Genomic DNA, 15301 nt, shown 5'->3' with positions numbered 1-15301 from the left:
CGGCAACCACATATGACGACCCCGGGCTGGACTCCGCTTCGTCCACGGTGAAAGCCGATCCGGCGATCCACAGCGCGAAGTTGTAGTATTTCCTCAACAACCAGCACGGATCAGCTCCAGGCATGACGAAGCGGATATTGTCTTCTTTTGGAAGACCAAACAAAGTAGTTTCGCTTTCACAACGAATCACACAGCGACTTCACGACATGGCAGCGGCAACAACAATACTACAGCGAGAATAAAAGTTACGCCTTCTTTCTTTGCGTGAACATTTGGGCGGCGTTATGCAAATCTTCCCACATCGTGAGGTAGATATGTGGGGGCGTGTTAGAAGGAGCCGTTTTAGGTAGGTGTGGTTGACTCTTAATTTTTATAAAGAATATCTCTTTGGATTTGAGACTTTAGTCTTTGCATCTTTACAGATCTTCTTTATGCACCAAGAGCTTGTAACACTCCAAAGAGAAAGGAAAAATTTGAAATCGCATTGACCCCTTTAAACTGTACTATGTGAGCGTCTTTTTAAATAACTGGAATACTAAGACGATCTGGTTGTAAACGTTTTTAAAGACTATTAACTCTAAATTATGGAGTGGGACAAAAACACTCTTCCAAGCCCTTGACTTCATAGTTTTACTCAATGAATGAATTATGCAATGACAGTCATTGGCTCGACGTTTTAAAGGAATTTCATTTGGGTATTTTCAGAGCGCAGTCTGTCGAGGAGCAACACAAATTTTCTTTTCCGAATTACTACTATCCTACTTGCTTGTAAGTGAAGTGTAGGTGTGTTTGTCATTTATCTGGACGGATGCTTTAGAGTGTGCGGGAACAGACGGCGCTGGGTTCACAGGACAGTACTAGCTCTAGGTTGATTCAGTCGAACCTGCGGACTCTCAGGTGATTGGCTGGAGGTGGATGACATCATTGAAAGTCTGCTGCCTCAGCCGCGCGCTAAACTCCTGGAAAGAGATCAGAGGCGCTCGCGCAGATGGGAGCCACATCTGGCGGATTGTAAACCGACTAGATCTAGAGAAAACCATTCGCTCGAGGTGTGTTTAGGTGAGCAGCCAGTCGCGATGGTCAGAGACTTAATGAGCTCCTCACCGCTGGCGAGAGCCTCGCGCGTAAAGAGCGCATGATGTGAAAAACAAAGTGCTCCCGCGCAACATGAGGACAGCCCTTCTAATAATCTTGAGGAAGAACTTGACGGAGTGAAGGAGGAAGGGTGGATTCTTTTTCTTTTTTCTTCTGGCTGGCTGAGCATTTTTTAAATCATGCAACATGAATTTAACTAACAGCACTGGAGCAGAGGGTCTCGCGCCCTGGAACTTCAACGGTAAGTTGCGAGTGAAGGCGGCAAGCTTAATACAGTATGACACCAAAGAGTTAGAAAAGATAGGGGTACTCTTATCACAACAGAAATTTACGATGAATGTGTGCATTGTGTGAGTACACATACTGAGACCATGTCCAAAGTAACACATTTGTGAATGTAGTGGTGTTATTCCAACAAAAAACCCAATTGTTACACGATGCATATGTTCAGGGTTTCTGTTATTGTCTAAGTAGTTTATGTAATTTTGTAGGTCCATTTACACCTCGTGTCAGTATGAGCTGGAAAAGCATATGAAATAAGTATTAATGGTACTTACAAACACCAGCAAAATGGCTAAACCTGTTTATCCCATTCACTATGTACCTCAAGGCAAAGATTGGGAACAACAAAAAATGTAGCCCAAATTCTAAAATCTCGAGAAACATACATGTAAGTAAATTCAATCTGAAATATTTTACTCAAATTAAACATTACATGGTAAAATAGAACAAGATTGTGAAGAAACACCGACTGTCTGTGACTGCATTCATGCCATGGTGCTTTTGTTAATTCTAGATACAGTTAAATAAAATGGTTTATTTGTGTTATTAAAACAAAGGCTTTTACCGTAAACAGTTTTGGCTCTAATTTGCTCCAAACAAAAAACTGTATGATTATATCCTATTCCATTTATGTTTTTGTGTATGTAGTTACTGTAATGGTTTTGCAGGGGAAAAAATGAATTTAAACATTAAACAACTTAAGCCTAGTGTGTGTATGTGTGTGTGACTGATGAGTGATTTTGTGGTGATTTTTGCTGGATGTCCTGATGCATTGGCTGAGGGTGGATTTGACAAGGGCTGATTGACATTTAGGTGAGATTACTGTTTATGTTTACATGTAGATTAGTGTAGGTTTTAGGCAGAAAGGCATTTCTGGCCAATTCACTATTGGTTTGGCGTTTGGGGTCTCTGCCACTCTGTTAACTGATCTATAAGAACCTGATTCTCAAGCCTCTGTGGTCTCTTTCTGTAGCTTGTGCTTTATGATTAATGCAGAGTAGTAACACAGCCCAATGTTATACCCCCACCACAACATTTACTTTGTATTTTCGTCTGTGAAGCTTGATGCACAATCAAATTGTGAAAAAAATCTTAAAATCTCTCGCTCCCCCTCCCTCTCCCTCGCTCTCTGTGTCTCTCTCTCTCTCCCAATCAATCTATATACACATATAATGTATATTTGAACATGCAATGACTTTCTGTCTGTTCCACCTGTTCTGTTCTGGTTTTAAATAGATGAAATAGACGAGAAAGTGGGAAAAGTAAACCCTGCTCAGTAATGCCTCACTTTCAATGAACCATCAAAAATCCCATATGCAGTAGAGAATGCACGTTTATATTTGATCTAAATACTCTGTGCATTGGGTCCAGTTCTCAAATTTGCCATTTAAGCTCATAAGAAGCTCACAGAGCAGACACACATTCCCCCTCAGATACTTGCACAGACTCCTCTCTCCAAACTGACATTAAAACAGAAAACATAGACATTTTGGGGCACTGAACATGGGATAAGGAAACTAAAAGACTGAGCATCAGTCACCGTTCACTTGGAGAGCGTTTTAAAGGAATACAAATCTCTCAGTTCCATTATCTCTGACCGACTCAATCACATCTCACTGCTGCGCATGATGACGGCTCTTTGATTCTGTGACCATGATTCTCACTGTGTGAACTGGTAAAGTACTAGAAGAATCCCCCAGAGTGAAAGTCTGTCTCTCTCTCTCTCTGTCGGGCTTTCTCACTCTTCCTCTCCCTCACTCTTGCTCTCTTTGTCTCTGGCTGGGTGTTAACCCAGTTTCACAGAAGAAAGTGTGTCGCTATACTGCTGTTTTACCCTGTTACACTCACACACAAACACTCAGAAAAGAATAAAATGCCTGGAGACACAGCCAGTTCTCTGTGGGATCTCAACAGGGAGAGAGAACACAGCTATAACAGCTGAAGCAGCAGGATTGGCTTGTAGCTCTAAACAAAGCCCTGAGCATCCTGCCACTGGTCACCAACAGTTGCATCACCTGTGACACCTTTAGACTAAATATTTCATCAGACGCAGCACATTTTAGTTGTCAGTATATCATTTCTGTACAGACGACTTGAGTGGATAGTTATAACATCATGTGCAGCCTCTCATGGGACATTAAAACAGATTCTGATCCCAAATGGCGCCCTCTACAGTCAGCATGCACCAAATTGCTTTGAGGGTACATACAGTACAAATTTAGACCTCAGATTATGAAACTGTGCATTTAAGCACTGATAGTAATGAGATTTTATTTATCATTACAACAAGGATTTCAACCAGTCACATCTTCTGAAACCATCTCAAATCCATCTCTTTTTGTTTTCCTGGGTTGATTCTTGTAGGTTTGGGGATCAGCTGTGACTGTAGCATGCCAAGAGTTCAGATTGGGTTGATTTAGTATAATTGTTATGTATGTAATCTCCAGAGTTTTCATACATGTGGATTCATTTCTCATGGGAGTTGACTCAAATTGACGTATTAATGGAGTTTATTGTATCTTTCAGCACCTTGGGAGAAAAGCAATGCTGGACTTTGCACTTACTGTATCCATAATGAATGCCACTGGAAGTCATCAGACACTGACTTAGACAAATTTGTTTTCACCTACTGGAGAGGATAATGCTGATAACTGTGTGAGTTGTGGGCCGGTGTGTGTAAATAATTGCAAATGTTCTTTTCATGCCACTCAGGATGGCACAGTTACCAGGAAACCATCACCCACATCGCCATCTCTCTTTGACCAAATACTTGTTTTCCACCATAATTTGCAAATAAATTCTTTAAAAATCCTACAATGTGATTTTCTGGATTTTTTTTCTCATTTTGTCTCTCATAGTTGAGGTATACCTATGATGAAAATTACAGGCCTCTCTCATCTTTTTAAGTGGGAGAACTTGCACAATTGGTGGCTGACTAAATACTTTTTTTTCCCCACTGTATCTGCCAATCAGAAACATCTAGAATACTTCTCTAGTTGTTTAAAACCTCACATTAAAATGTGTTGTCAAGCCTATGACTGATATAAGGTTGCCGCGTCACTTGTCACGGTGCTTTTGATGTTTTGCTCATCTGTGTGCTGATCAGCTTAATCAGCGCTGCTAAACTGTAGCACAGCAGGGCATTGTGCCTGATTTTGATCCAATATTCAGAGAATTAGCAGAGAATTAGAATTGTGTGTGTTTGTGAGTGTGGGGAGCCTGGTCTCATGAAAATGCGTATAAATAGTACACCAAATAAAAACGAAAACTCGTGGTATTGATACGCAAAAATAGACTTTGGCGTGTATATGCTATGCACATGTTTAGCGTGCATATAATACGCAGTTTTTGCGCACATATGATACGAAATTTGTTGGCGTGCATATGATACACAGTTTTCGCGTACATATGATACGCATCTACCCCACAACCCTAATCTTACCCATCGCGTAGCATATACACGCCAAAGTCCATTTTTGCGTATCAATATCACGAGTTTTCATTTTTATTTGCCGTACTATTTATACTCACTTTCATGAGATCAGGTTAGTGTGGGAGAGAGAAGGAGAGTCATTAGTTTGCCAGTGGCCAGTATGGGGGATCTTATAACGAGCACATAGCAGAATCAAAGGAGGAGTCTGATGAACAGACCACAAAGCAGCCCACACACACTCCCACTGCGATGTCTGTCCGAATCTGCTGAGGCCTGTGCGCCGTCTGTGTATTTGTCTGTGTGTCTTGGTTGCCTTGTTAACGAACTCTAACTTTTGATTGCCAAAGATGCTTTCCATTGCTGGTCCCAATGAAAATTGGAAAAATGTCCTGGAAAGACAGGCTGCACCACACTAAAACACTAATTAAAAACTTTTTTGATGGTTAAATGGAAGCTTTCAGCTTGTTATTCGTATGCTGACACATTGTTATAGATGTTTATGATAATTCACAGATATTCATGTGTGATTTTTGTTATACTGGTGGGGAAAAGTATATTTGGTAGCAGATGGCTTTATGTTTCGAGCTGCCAGCTGGTAACTGGAGGCTTTCTGCTTTTAGTCCCAATAGAGTCACTAAATGAGCATCATCCGTGTGTTTGTTGGTGTGCATGCATTTGTTTGTGCAGACAAGCGTGTGTGACTACATCCATAGTCAAATCCTCTGCAGCTGAGTTGACTCCCTTCCTGTTCTTGTCATTCAATTAAATTTAAAAGTAGAAGTGTTTAGCTTTATGAACATGTAAGAGTGTGCCAGTGTGTGTGTGTGAAGCAGAGAAGTGTTGGAGCAACAGCTGCTGTCTTCTGCATCCCAGTGCTTAGCACAGGAGACACACAGCGGAGAGAATGACAGCTTATATAAAAGTCTCGGTTTGTGACTCGCTTAGGAGACTCTGGAAACGTCTTTCACTGTATTTCTGACAAGATGTCACCGCCTCACTGTACACGCAGCCAAACAGCCAAAATGCCTAGCATCAGTGCAGAAAGAAGTCAGAGTCTCCAATGAACAATAACAGGCTTTTGAAGGTACTGACTCAAACACTGTTAAGGTGTGACAGAATACCTGGTGATTCTAGTAGTTTTGTTCTCTGTTTTTTCTAATACTTCTTAAAAAAAAGAGCAGTAATGATCTATAATTATTTATGGTTTTAAAGCTCTTTTTATACTGTAACTGTATATGCAATATTACATAATGGCTATTTATGATTTATTATATTTATTATTATGATTTGTTATGTCAGTTTTGAGTATATTTAGAAGGATTTGGTTTGTGTTTCAGATTTTTTTGTCAGACTAACCACATATATTTAATAACTGACTTGCACAAAAGACGTCAAACAGAGCGAATGTGCTCGAGAGAGAGGGAGAGATAAGGGTCATCAATAAGGAGTTAATGTGCAGAATGTGACCAGAGAGAGATATGAGTAGAGGTGAGGGCGGGTAAAAGTAGATTAATTATTATGATTATATAAGCTATGGAGCTCTGCTTCAGCCTAATGGTGTTCGGTTAGAAATGAGCACTATTAATAACGTCTTAACACATCAGTGACATATCACTGCTCTCACAGTGACCACTCTGGGGTCATTCTGTAGACACAGATTACTGTCCTCTTGGTAACTCTAGACCGGTTTTGACGGGTATTGTTTTTCAAAGCTCTGTCAAGCAGGTCCTGTATCGACTCGCTTAGGACATTGAGCTGAGGAACACAGAATGAGGCAGAGGAATACATCTGTGTGGTGTTGGCATGGGGCTGTGATCAGGCACGGAGCTGCTGCGGTGCTGAGAGCCAGCTGAGATCAGACCCCTCATATCTCACTGCTGCAGGCTGAGCACTGATCACCCTCTCTGCATCTGCATCCTGCTCCACAGCCACAGCTGTGTGAGAACTTCAGAATGAGATCCCATCACAAAAAAAGAGATGCCGCTCATACTTGATTAATTGTGCATGTAATAATTGTTTAGCCATTTTGAGGCTGCATCATGCATTTATGGTAGGTTAAAACTACTAGATGTTGGTGTGGTTTAGTGTATGTTTGTTGTTGGCCCTTTTAAAAAAAAATCCCAGATCGAATCCATGAATAAGCTTTCACAGTTCCTCACACAATATTTTATTCTTGGACTATAAGTAGATGTATGTTTGAGTGTCCGGTTTCAGTAGCGCACGCTGTCTGCGGCAGATATTCATCATGCAGTGAGATACGGGAATCATTGGTTAATTTGAGATCGACTGCCTGTCTCCGTTATGGATATTCAGTTCCGCCCATCGGATGCAAACTGCAAAAAAATGGCCCAGATAGAATCAGCTGCGGTTTGGAGGAGGAGGGTGGTGGCTTTGCTTGCCATCAGTTTCAATGAAGCTGCATAGCACCACTTTACTGCAATTGCGCAATCTGTTCAAAATCCACTGGTAACAGCAAGAATCTAATGTTTAGTGCAGGCTTTGCTGAGATGTTTGTCAGCATGTCGAAATGTTCCAGACTGTTTTTATCTCCTGACATGAGAGTCAGTGCCGTATTGTGCTAGTTCAAAGCTCAGCCACCCTCTCAGCACACAAATGTCAGTCCATCCTCAAAGAGCTTTGACTCTCTGAATATTAACCTTCAGGAGAGGGGAAACCCCTCATACAAAACAAACAAACATAAACATCGCCGGCTCTTTCAGGTGACGTTTCCGTGCAACATTGAGAGGACAGTGTTTTATAAAGGTCTTCATGGGTGAAAAAAAAACTTTACACAGACCTATGGAAAGAAATAAATATCATTGAATGTAAAGCACACACTAAGAAAATGCAGCCATCAGAGAGAGTGATTTGTCTTGACATTGAATGTCTCATTATACATTCGCTTTGAGGACGACTGTGTCTCAGACTGTTTGTGTACACAGATTTTCATTTTTGAATGCTAGGCTTTCTACTGGTATTATTCCGTTTATGAATTCTGATTCCAACTGTGAGATTTTTAATGACAAACTGCCAGATCAGATCAGAGGAAGCCAGGCAGAAAAGTCAAGCTTTCAACCGAAGCTGATCTTACAGAGATGTGGTGGAGCTTTTCAACTGGCCATACGTGCAGGACTTGTGTATGTGAGCGAGCCTCACCCTGCCTCTGGTTCTGCGATGCATGCGTGTGATGTGTGCAACAGAGCATGTGCATGTGTGTTGTGTGTGGTGTGATGAGATTCTGCCCTTTTTTGACACATTGTGCTGATGTTGTCTGAGAAATAGCTTCTGTCTGCTCTTTTACTGTACTGACAGTAGAACAGAAAGATTTTTTTTATTAAATGATACTAATCAGTGCATTAATTTTGGCTGCCTTAAAATACTCAAATTAAAATAAAAACTAAATAAACTGAAATTTAAAAACTATAAACTAAACTAAAATAGAAATGAAAAAAGAATAAAATATACTAACCCTGGCTCTAGGGCTGCACAATTAATCAAATTTCTAATTGCGATTACAATTACGGATGTCACAATTATGTAATCGTTCAAAGCGGCAATTAATCGTTCAAAGTTCACTTATATAAAATATGGCATGCGGTTGCTTCAAACAATGATATAACATCATTCAATGTAAATTGTGATAATCGTAATTAATAATTGCAATTACAATTTCAAGGGAATAATCGACAATTGTGATTTTTGTCATAATCGTGCAGCCCTACCTGGCTCTGTAGCAGCATGACACACTTAATCAGTCCTCAGCTGTTCTGCTTCACTGGAGTATTGGGGTTTTAGGCTTTGGGGCTTGTGTACAGTCAAATTGTACAAGAAAGCTAAATAAAACAGTCCTGGAGTGCTTTCTCCCACAATGATATCAGATGAATATTCTTGATTCATATTTAATGAGGCTTGGCACTTATCTTTCCGCTCTGCTCGAATCCACAGTTGAGTAATTGCTGATTCATATTTGATAAGGGGTAAAGAATCCTAGCTCTCCCTGAATCACCTGCACCCGAGGGGAAAATACAGAGCCAGACCATATCAACTTTCTAATGAGTGAGTGAGTGAAGTGACGTGTGGCAAAGTATGGTGATCCATACTCAGAATTTGTGCTCTGCATTGTGCACACATACACAGTAGTGAACACACACCCGGAGCAGTGGGCAGCTATATTGCTGCAGTTGGTCTCACTTCAGTCGTGGTATTGAAGGTGGAAGAGAGTGCTGGTTATTCCCTCCCCCACCGACAATTCCTGCTGGACCTGAGACTCGAGCCCGCAACCTTCGGGTTACAAATCTGACTGTCTAACCATTAGGCCACGACTGCCCAGGTACTGAATGCACCCAATGGCCACAGTCTTTAAGAAGTGTGATCTGTTTTGGCATGAGCGAGGAAGAGAGAATGTGTGTCTGTTTGGCAGTAGCTTTCAAAAGGAATAGGATATGTGGTGTCTGGCCATCCAGAGTGTGGCAGCGCTTTGATGCCTGCTGATGATCAGTCAGGTGCCTTTAAGAGAGAATAAAGATAAAGAGAGGGGCTGGGTCGGGGTCCTTCCTCTGGTGGGAAACTGATTTCAGATCGAATAGTAATAAAGATTTTTTTATGTCTTTACTCATCAAGAGTAGTTTAAAGCATTTAATAATTTAGGGAGGCAGACTTCGCAAGTCTTTAGCCGTGTTTATTCATGGTGATGGGTTGTAGTTTCTCTGGTTATCCAGAAGATGGCAACCTTCAAAAGATATGACAGAAACAACTCTCTAGAAATGTAAAAGGGCAATGGTAAAGAGAGTCAAACACTTAAAGATATTTGCGTTCATTGCTTTACTGTATTTTGGGCATTTAGTGAGTCGCCTTAAACAGGTTTTTGCACATTAATACTTTCAGTATGAACAGGACGGCTTCTCAGTATACTTGAAGGTTATGGCGATAGATGATTCATAACCTGAAAGCAAAACCTTCTCACAATTATGCATTCAAAAGAATTGCTATGTTTTTTATGTGTTTTTTACTTGCCTTTTTCTTGCCTTTCGTAAAGTTTAGCATGCATCATGACGAAACCTGTAGGAATGCAACCCACGTTCACATTCACAATGGCATGCCAAAACCCTCAGTATCTTATAAAACAAGATCCTTACTTGAATATGTGTGATAAAGAAGCAATATAAATATTAATTTCATGGACTGTGTGCAAATAGTAAATGAGTGTATAGAGGTGTGGATTCACAGGCTTGAGATGGTTATTTTTTCTCAACACTAAGGTTCCCAGGGTTCCATGTCAAATAATTGTCTTGAATTGTTCCTGAACAGCTCAGCTCATTAGGAAGCCCAGGGGGTCAGTTAAATTTAACGACAGGGCAGCTTTCAAGAGAGTCAAGCTTGTGTATCTGAATAAAACATGAGCATGTTATTAATCATGAGGATTTAATTAATCTTTTCTTCACCTGAGACTGCTCAGCCTAACGCCTGAATGCTCAGTAATTATTTGGTAACATTTTAGAATAAGCTTCAATTAGTGCATTAGGTGTCATGAACTAACAATGAACAACAATTTTTACCCCATGTATTAATTTGAGTTAATGCTATTTTATAAATATATCATTATTTATTGTCAATTAATGTTTGTTCATAATGCATTCATGTTAATTTATAGAACATTACATGTTAAAAGGGGTATTAACCAAAAGGTATACTATATTGTTTATATACAATATGTATTTATGTTTTTAATATATGTTTGTTTACATATGTTTATTTCATTAACTAATTTTAATGAATTGAACCTTATTGTTACCAAATATTTCATAATAATTGACGGAAAACATCTGGTTTGTATTTAATAATAACACTGAACAAAACTCATTTTGCATAAATTAACATAAAAAATAAATACCATATAAGTACATTGTTTTTTGACCCTAATGACCATTCTTTGGTCAGATGTTAGTGCCAGAGGTTAGATAGATGATGGAGTTTGCACAGTTTTATATGAATCAAAGCATTTTGGTATTCTGTAGGAATTATTTAAAGACTGTCACTTAAATTCAGCAGAACACCAGACACCGTTCAAGAAGAAGAAATGTTTGAATTAATGTTTGATTCCAGGCTCCACAATCCTGCAAAACTGCAAGAAAAAAAACAAGTAAATTAGACTTAGATGTATAGGGCTGTATGATTCATGACAACTGTAACAGCTCTAAGTGATTTCAGAGCTGTTGAATTACTTCTTGCCAGCTGGGTCACATTCTACCAAACAAATGTACAAGAGTATCCCAAAGGATTTTCCTCACCGATTTCTTTCTTTCCATATGGGCACGATTACAGAAGTCATGGAGAACTGGGTCTCTTCCTTTTAATATAAACAGCATATTTATATTTCAGGATGCAAATGAATGCTCTGCAGTAGTATGCATCATAATGAATGTCATGCTGTTCCTCCATATGCAAACACTGCCTGTATTTTTATCAGTCTATGATTTGTTTAAAGGATTGCATCCACACATTCTGAAATCATTTATTTATCTGTTGTGTGTTATATTTCAGGCTCGTTGAGCAATGTATCCAGTGATGCCAACTTCAGTTGTGACAGCGGCAGCACCAATGGCTCATGTGCAGCGGTTGAGGCAGACGGCGACAGCCCCTATAAGACGGTGGAGATGGTCTTCATCGCACTGGTCACAGGATCCCTCAGTTTTGTCACTGTTGTGGGCAACATCCTCGTCATGCTCTCAATAAAGGTCAATCGACATCTCAAGACCGTTAACAACTACTTCCTCTTCAGCCTGGCCTGTGCAGATCTCATCATAGGTGTGTTCTCCATGAACCTTTACACCGTCTACATCATCAAGGGCTACTGGCCGCTCGGCCCTGTTGTGTGTGACCTGTGGCTCGCGCTGGATTACGTGGTCAGCAACGCTTCTGTCATGAACCTGTTAATCATCAGCTTCGACCGATACTTCTGTGTGACCAAACCCCTGAGTTATCCCACACGCAGAACCACCAAGATGGCCGGCCTCATGATTGCCTCCGCCTGGATCCTGTCTTTCATCCTGTGGGCTCCCGCTATCCTGTTCTGGCAGTTCATCGTCGGAGAACGGACCGTGGCGCCTGGCGAATGTTACATCCAGTTCCTTTCCAACCCCGCGGCCACGTTCGGCACGGCCATCGCTGCGTTCTACCTGCCAGTGGTCATCATGACGGTGCTTTATGTGCACATCTCTCTGGCCAGCCGCAGCCGTGTGTCCAAGCAGAAGCCTGAGGCCAAGAAGGAGAAGAAAGGCCCGAAGTCTAGTGGCCTACTCAAGAGTCACATCTTGAAGCAGAACAACAACAACCAGTCTCCTCCTAAGCCCAGCCTGGATACCTGTTCTACGGTGGACACCATGAAGAACGGCAAACTAGACGAGTCTGTGGTGTCCGCTAAAGCCGACTCCTGCGTGCAGCCGGAGGAGAAGGAGAGCTCGAATGAGTCCAGCACGGCCAGCATAGCACCTAAAGAGCCTAAAGAACGAGCGAACAGTGAGGTGACTTCAGAGGCCGGTCTGACACCCGCTCCGGCAGCCGCCCCTAAAGTCAACCCTCAATCCAAATGGTCCAAGATCAAGATAGTCACCAAACAAGCAGGAGACGAGTGCATCACAGCCATCGAGATCGTCCCACCGAACAGTACCGGCGAGAGGCGCTCCATCCCCGTGAGCCGTCCCCGCACAGTGGTGCGCAAGTTTGCCAGCATCGCCCGCAGCCAGGTGAAGAGGAAAAGGCAGATGGCGGCACGAGAGAAGAAAGTGACAAAGACAATCTTCGCCATCCTGCTGGCCTTTATTATCACATGGACGCCATACAATGTGATGGTTTTAATCAGCACGTTCTGCCATTCGTGCGTTCCAGACACAGTCTGGGCCATTGGCTACTGGCTCTGCTACGTCAACAGCACCATCAACCCCGCTTGCTATGCACTCTGTAACGCCACCTTCAAAAAGACCTTCAAAAACCTGCTCATGTGCCAGTATAAGAACATCGGCACCAGATGAACTAAGGGAAGAAGCAGCCAGCGGAGATGGAGGGTATGATATGGAAGGTACAATGGCTGTCCCGGCTCTTCTGGCCCTAATACCTTTGAAACTTTGGAAGGCACTGTGCAGTACATTGTGAGGCTTCATAGTCCCATAATGCTGAAACAGTGTGTCACAACCAAAAGTTTAAGTTTTAAGGAATCAGTGTTTACAAGAAGATGATGGAACAATGGACAAGAGACTGAATCACTGAAGAAATCAAGCTGAGGTCATGAAGCAAATTACTTTTCCAGTAATCTGATCATTGCTGCACTGCTAAGACCATTGGAATTTTGCAGTACAGTAATGTGAAGATGACATTGCTTTAGAGAGGACAGTCATGGCTCATTATTCCCAAACGTGAAGAGAGAGAATCACAGCAAATATAACCCAAAAGAGACTTGATGAATTACAGGATTTTATTGATTCACTTAAATTCCCAGTACAGCACAAATGGTATCAATCAAGTCCTTTTGGTTAGTATTAACACTGTTTCTGACCCAGACTTCTGTGACAGAATGCAGATTCGTCATACAGAGGTGAAGAAGATGTGATTGGAGAACATATCACAACCAGAACCGATAACATATGGAAAAGCTTTCTGTTTGACTGTCCCAGAAAGCATAGTTCTCCCGAGTGAGATTCAGTTTCCTATACCTGCACCTTCCACTTTCCAAATGAAGTCATAAGATTGCAGCTGCTTGCTGACCACAACAGCTGTGTAGTCCATTACATTCAGAGCGACAAATTCAGGGCATGTGGTTCAGCTTGAGAGAAGTTAGTCATCATTATCCTCAGCGTGATCCTCTTGAGGTTCTGGAATAGGTCAAGATTCAAAAGGATCTCCTCAATGGATTGGGATAAGCATTATAGACTTTAAATGGGATGAGACACTCTATACTGAGCTGAGAAATGTCAAATGTCACTGTAAAGGTTTGATCTTGCAGAGGTGTGTAAATATGTTTGGTGATGATGAATATATGCTCTTGAAAGTATTATTTCTTCCCTGCATTTGATGTCTGGATGTTTGTGTTCCTCTTGTATTTAGCTGGTGATCTTCGTGTGATTTTACAGATTAAATATTAAATGTATTGTTGTCTGTATGCAAAACTGTTGAAACCATTTATAATTTGTGAGATACTTCGGGGGGAAAAAACCAGTAGAAGACAAGTACATTTATTTAACCTGTTTATAAGATGTTAAATTTCAAGCATTTAATTTAAATTAGGGGATTGTACGTAAATTTGAGAAATGGAAAATTGGTTTTATTTCCTCTGTAAAACACAATGTTGATTTAGTAGATGCCCACTTCATAATATCGTTTTCTCATGGTGCAATATAATTTCGCCTAGTTTGTATTTAAATACAGTTTGTAACTGATGAAACTGCAGCATGTAAACCAGAAGGAATGATCTCCCAGTTAGTTTGAGAACATGTGGTCAGAATTAGCACAGAGGGAGACGTGTTGATGTGTTAGGGCTCATGTTGTTACATTATTCACAAGCTGCCAGTTTCAGCAATTACAGACTTTAAAGCATTAAACCAAAGAGGTCGTGGCGCTCTGGTCTGTTATTAGGCCTGGTCTGCAAGAGAGGTTATTCATTCATTAGCATCATGATAAGATGCAGAGACTTACCTCTCCAACGTCTTGGGTTTGTTTTCATGTTTCTACCTCATATATACACATCAAATTTCCATTCATAGCGTCTGTATCTCCAAACCAGCCCTGGCTCTCTTTTTAATGAGCAGTAAAGACAGACTATTAATACTAAGTGACTATTGTGCCATTGAAATAGAAATTAAAACCAGATTTCCATTTTTCTGAATGTTTTCGAATTGCCAATTGCTTTGGTCTTCTTCTGATACATGAACTGTGTTGAAGCAGGCTGTTCACTACAAATCTTACTCATTCGAAGATGTGCTTTTATAAAAAGTATCCCCAACTGTGATGCAAACGTCACATTGGAATATCATTATCTCTAAGAGAGTTATGAAACTAACTCCTTTTGTAACTGTACTAAAGAAATTCAATCATGCAATCCGATCGGTTACTAAATATTGTTCTTCTGCCATTCTGAAAAAAGCAAAGGTCAAACCTTTGAATCTATTAGATGACCAATACAGCAAAATGACTTTGCCCATCATGCCCGCTTTCCTTTCGGCCACTTCAAATGTTTATAAAATGTAAATTATTATAGGGATTAATAAATACATCCCCCATTTAACTGTACCTGCTGAAGGGCAGTCAATGTTTATTACCCCAGTGAAGCTGATGGAATGAACACACTGTAATTATTGACTTATCTACCACTGCCCTTAAAGAGCCAGTGTACATAAGAGTGTATGCTTCTTTTTCTATTGCATAAAGCTTAATAAAGATCTTAAGCGCACTGACCAGAAGGAGAGGAGAATGCTTATTCTTTACATATTCATAAACACACAT

General features: G+C 40.8%; 1 protein-coding gene across 1 annotated transcript; it reads left to right on the top strand.

The window, feature by feature from the left end:
• The first annotated feature begins 1007 nt into the window (after positions 1 to 1007).
• LOC107560117 (muscarinic acetylcholine receptor M4-like) lies at positions 1008 to 15229 on the top strand. Its single transcript, XM_016244194.1, has 2 exons — positions 1008 to 1336; positions 11351 to 15229. The coding sequence occupies exons 1-2, from the start codon at positions 1282 to 1284 to the stop codon at positions 12835 to 12837; spliced, it is 1542 nt and encodes a 513-aa protein (XP_016099680.1). The 5' UTR covers positions 1008 to 1281; the 3' UTR covers positions 12838 to 15229.
• Positions 15230 to 15301: the final 72 nt, after the last annotated feature.

The sequence above is a fragment of the Sinocyclocheilus grahami genome, unplaced genomic scaffold, assembly GCF_001515645.1.
Source record: "Sinocyclocheilus grahami isolate Dianchi unplaced genomic scaffold, SAMN03320097.WGS_v1.1 scaffold710.1, whole genome shotgun sequence".
Taxonomy (NCBI): Eukaryota; Metazoa; Chordata; class Actinopteri; order Cypriniformes; family Cyprinidae; genus Sinocyclocheilus; species Sinocyclocheilus grahami.
The sequence above is the reverse complement of the archived record's forward strand: the minus strand, read 5'-3'. Positions and strand labels throughout refer to the sequence as shown.